The following is a 3735-nucleotide window of genomic DNA, read 5'->3' on the forward strand; positions in this document are numbered from 1 at the left end:
GTATAATAAGCTGTAGTGAATGTCATTCATATGTATTCATAACTTTTGTATGAATCCTCAGAAATAAAATTTAATATTTATTATAGCTCTGTCTGATACTGGTCTGGTCATTTCTGTGATAATAATAAATATAAATAAACAAAAAACAGAGTTTTGTTTGATACTAAAGAACTGAGTTAAACAAATATTCAAGCATTCATTAAAATTATTTCCAAGAAACAGATTTGTGGGAATTGGCCCGGAGCCAGTTTGTTGATTTAAAGTCTTCATCAAGTGCCATTTTTCTGTCTGTATAACACAGACGTATTTCCTCAAGGCATCAACTTTATCAGTAGCCCATAGGCACATTGTAAAATCTTTTGCTGCTGTCAAACAGGTCGATGGAGAATTGTGTGTTATCTACATGGACATAATAACAGAAACTCCAATGCAATCTCATGCAACAACATCACAAACTACAACCTAAAAAATGAACTGAGATTTGAATTGACATCTCTGACTCTGAAACATTTGAAGGCTTCACATTGATGTTCTAAAGTTGATGCTTTTAAAGTGTGTCCAAGACAAGTTTACCGAATAGTAGAGCCAAATGGGCCGCTGTGTATTGCAGACAAAGCGAAATGTTTGGCGATTCAAAACAACTTTGTATCATTTACAGTCCATTAACTGTATTCATCGGAATCATTAATAGTTTGCCTTTAGGCCGTTCTGTGTCAATGACAGTTTAACAGTTTACAAATCCTTTCAAACACTGCATTAATGACAAATGTCTCCATTTTTTTCTCTGAGGTTTCTGGGTCACACATTAAAGTATCATCTGTGCTACTTATGTGCAATGAATGACAGGAACTGGAGCTATATCTTGATTTTTCTTTGCTGACATTGTGGGTAAGTCGTCAGTGTCTTTGCCTCTGAGAAAATGGGCTGCTGCTGTATAATGGAGACAGTGTGCCAGGTGTAGAGCAATGTCTCCCACCACAATTCATAAGTAGGAAGGTTAACAGGCCTCTAGCCACTTGGAAAAGCATAGCAGATGGAAAGGTCAGTTATAGGATAAATGTCGACATCTGTGTTTTAAGGAAATTAATATCAAGGTAACCGTGCCTGAGAATTAGAGGGCATTGAATATGAAGAACAAATACAGAGGAACTGTACGTAATTAAGAACTTCAGCTTTCAGGAGTGCAAATCACATGCACATTCTGATTAATAGCTCCAAAGATAATAGAATTGATGCCGGCCAGAAGGCATAAAAGAATCAAACTAAATATTTGAGAAGTGACTTGCATGCTTAAAAATAGTCAGGCAGCAAAAGGAATGGAAGGGCCTTCCAAGCCAAGGAGTGAGAAGAAGAAAAGGGATAGATCGATACACATTGCCTCAGTCATCTGGGCATCCAGCCCACAGTAATTCAGGTGCTGTCAAAGCATAATTGAAGAATGACGCACTGGGAGTATGTACACTGAGCCAAGAGATCAGGTTACTGCAAGTCTGTGGAGGCCTTTCAACAGGGAAGAATATGCAAGGCTTTGTTTTGTGCCAAAACCAATACAACCTCCAGAGAAAAGCATACTTTCACTAATGACTCATTTTCAAGTTACACAGTAGCGCTAATGAGATACTCCTACAGATGATCCCCTTCAGAGAGATACAGAAAGAGGTTACAAAGATACTACTGCAAAGAGATGTGTGGTGTGGGTGGGTGTGAGCAAATGGCTTTTTCTCAAATGGACAGATTTGGATCAGATGAGTGGTTAATGCGTTTTATGAATAAAGTGATTCCTCAGCCAGTGAAATGTGTTGTTGTCACCTTTTTCCTCCCCCACAGTGTAAACATGTTTGTCCACTCATCTAGATTCTGAAATAGGTGCAAGGAGGTAATCAAAAGCTAAAAATTGAAGTTTTATGTTTGTTGCATATTTACAAAATTGCAATATTTATGACAAATCAAAGGTGTTCTTGACACTTTTGGCTTCTATACAGCAGCACAAGAGAAACATGTGTATTAAGGTGTGGGAATGCTTTTACTGTCCAAATATCAGTTTGTACTTTCTGAAATGTTCCAAGTCAAATGTGTTTTATGGTGATCTTTTTACTCTCCCTGCCTGAAATTAAGGCAATGCTAATCATGAATGAGAATGCAAGAAGGTTATCGAAAGCTAAAGATTGTACCTTTGAGCAAGTAAAATGGTCAAGTTAAGTATAAGTCAGTCATGTTTTGTGCACAATGACCCCATTGTGCAGCATCATCAGAAATAATGTGCAATGTGAATTTTGCAGCAGTTTTGTGTTTGTTGCAGTCCTTGCATAGGAGCTCAGGCCTTTGCTGGTGGTTATGATGACCATCCTGCATCTTTGGTCACTGAGCATTTGGGTCAGTAGCACGCTTACAGCACACAAAAATTGTGCTGTGGAGAGGAAGAAAAAAGACTGGACCACCATGCTAGTCAATCTTCGTCTGTGTGAAATTTATAAAATCCAGCGGCCAGTCAGTCAACTGACATTATTGATCAAATGAAGGATCTATATAAGATACTATCACTCAAATAAACTGAGGATTGATAGGCATTTTTCACATTAGTAGGCTATTGGTATTTTTTTTTAAGCCTGGGATATGTATTATTCTGTGGGCTCTCTGCCCAAGACTCATCAGTCAGGGAAATGATGATCTGTGACAGCAATTATGTTAAAAAGGTGGACACATGTAAAGGTGCTGCAAACTGAAATCAATACACAAGGACTTTCATTACAAACAGACAACTAATCAATACTCAGGGAGCACTCCAGCTTCCAACAGTAAGTTTTACTCAACTTCCTGTGAGTCTCGAGAGGCAGTGGTCTGTTGCATTATTTAAATGCTACTGGTTAGTAAGGGCAAAGGTAAATAATTGATAGTTTTCCAGGTTGAATATACAGTGAGGCTAAGCAGGCCTTTTGCTGTACTGCACCCTCCTTGTGTGTGTGCAGTCAAAAACCTGCTTGCAACAGTAGGTGGAGCGACAATGTTAAATAATCTAACAGATTTACATTAACATGGAGCCGTTAAGGAAATAGTAACCGAGTCCTTATGTCCATATTCAAAGGTGGCGTTGAGTAAACAGCCAGTGCTGCATTTTAAACGGTTTAATCTGCTATGAAAATTGGGAAATTATTTATTTTTAGAATTAACTTTATTATTGGTGACGGAGAAAATTGTGCACGGTGACGCAAAAAACACGTCAGCTATTTCTTCTCTCTTTTTTTCCAGATAAAACTTAGACCAAACTTTCCCAACTATGAGTGAAAGTTATCCAAAGCTTAAAGTTAAACATAAACTCACTTATCCTGAATACATTTAAGTTGACTTTATCCCTTATCGCGTGCCCAGTCTCCCTTAACAAGAACTTACCCGGCCGGTGCTGATTCCTCTTCACTCTCATCCACTCAAAAGTTTTTCTGCTTACATCCATATAGGCTACGTTACAGTCCGAGCCAGCGGAACTCCCCGTGGTGGCGTGAATCTCGGGGCAATTTCGAGAGTAGATATGAATTTGCTCTGTAAGGGTCTCGACGCCTGATCGTAGCGTTTCGTTGTTATTTGACACGCAGAATCCGCGTCCCGGAGAGCCCTGCCCCTGCGCCCTGCACCGCCATGGGACACGGGACGAGAGGGGGCAGGCCAGTGTCGAGAAGCCCTCGAGAGTCTCACGCGAGGGAGGAGGGCTATCCAAAGTGGTACACAGAGCCAAACTGTTGG

The 3735-nt window shown here is 39.7% G+C and overlaps 1 protein-coding gene across 1 annotated transcript in view; it reads right to left on the minus strand.

Moving 5' to 3' along the window:
• Positions 1 to 3734, minus strand: part of hoxc1a (homeobox C1a) — a gene marked incomplete at its 5' end in the record, with an annotated part of 8134 nt that extends 4400 nt beyond the window's left edge. The window contains 1 exon segment of the mRNA XM_032521118.1: positions 3388 to 3734. Within this exon segment, the coding sequence (XP_032377009.1) occupies positions 3388 to 3734 (347 nt within the window).
• Between the last annotated feature and the right edge of the window lies 1 nt (position 3735).

Source organism: Etheostoma spectabile, chromosome 7 (genome assembly GCF_008692095.1).
Source record: "Etheostoma spectabile isolate EspeVRDwgs_2016 chromosome 7, UIUC_Espe_1.0, whole genome shotgun sequence".
NCBI classification, from domain to species: domain Eukaryota; kingdom Metazoa; phylum Chordata; class Actinopteri; order Perciformes; family Percidae; genus Etheostoma; species Etheostoma spectabile.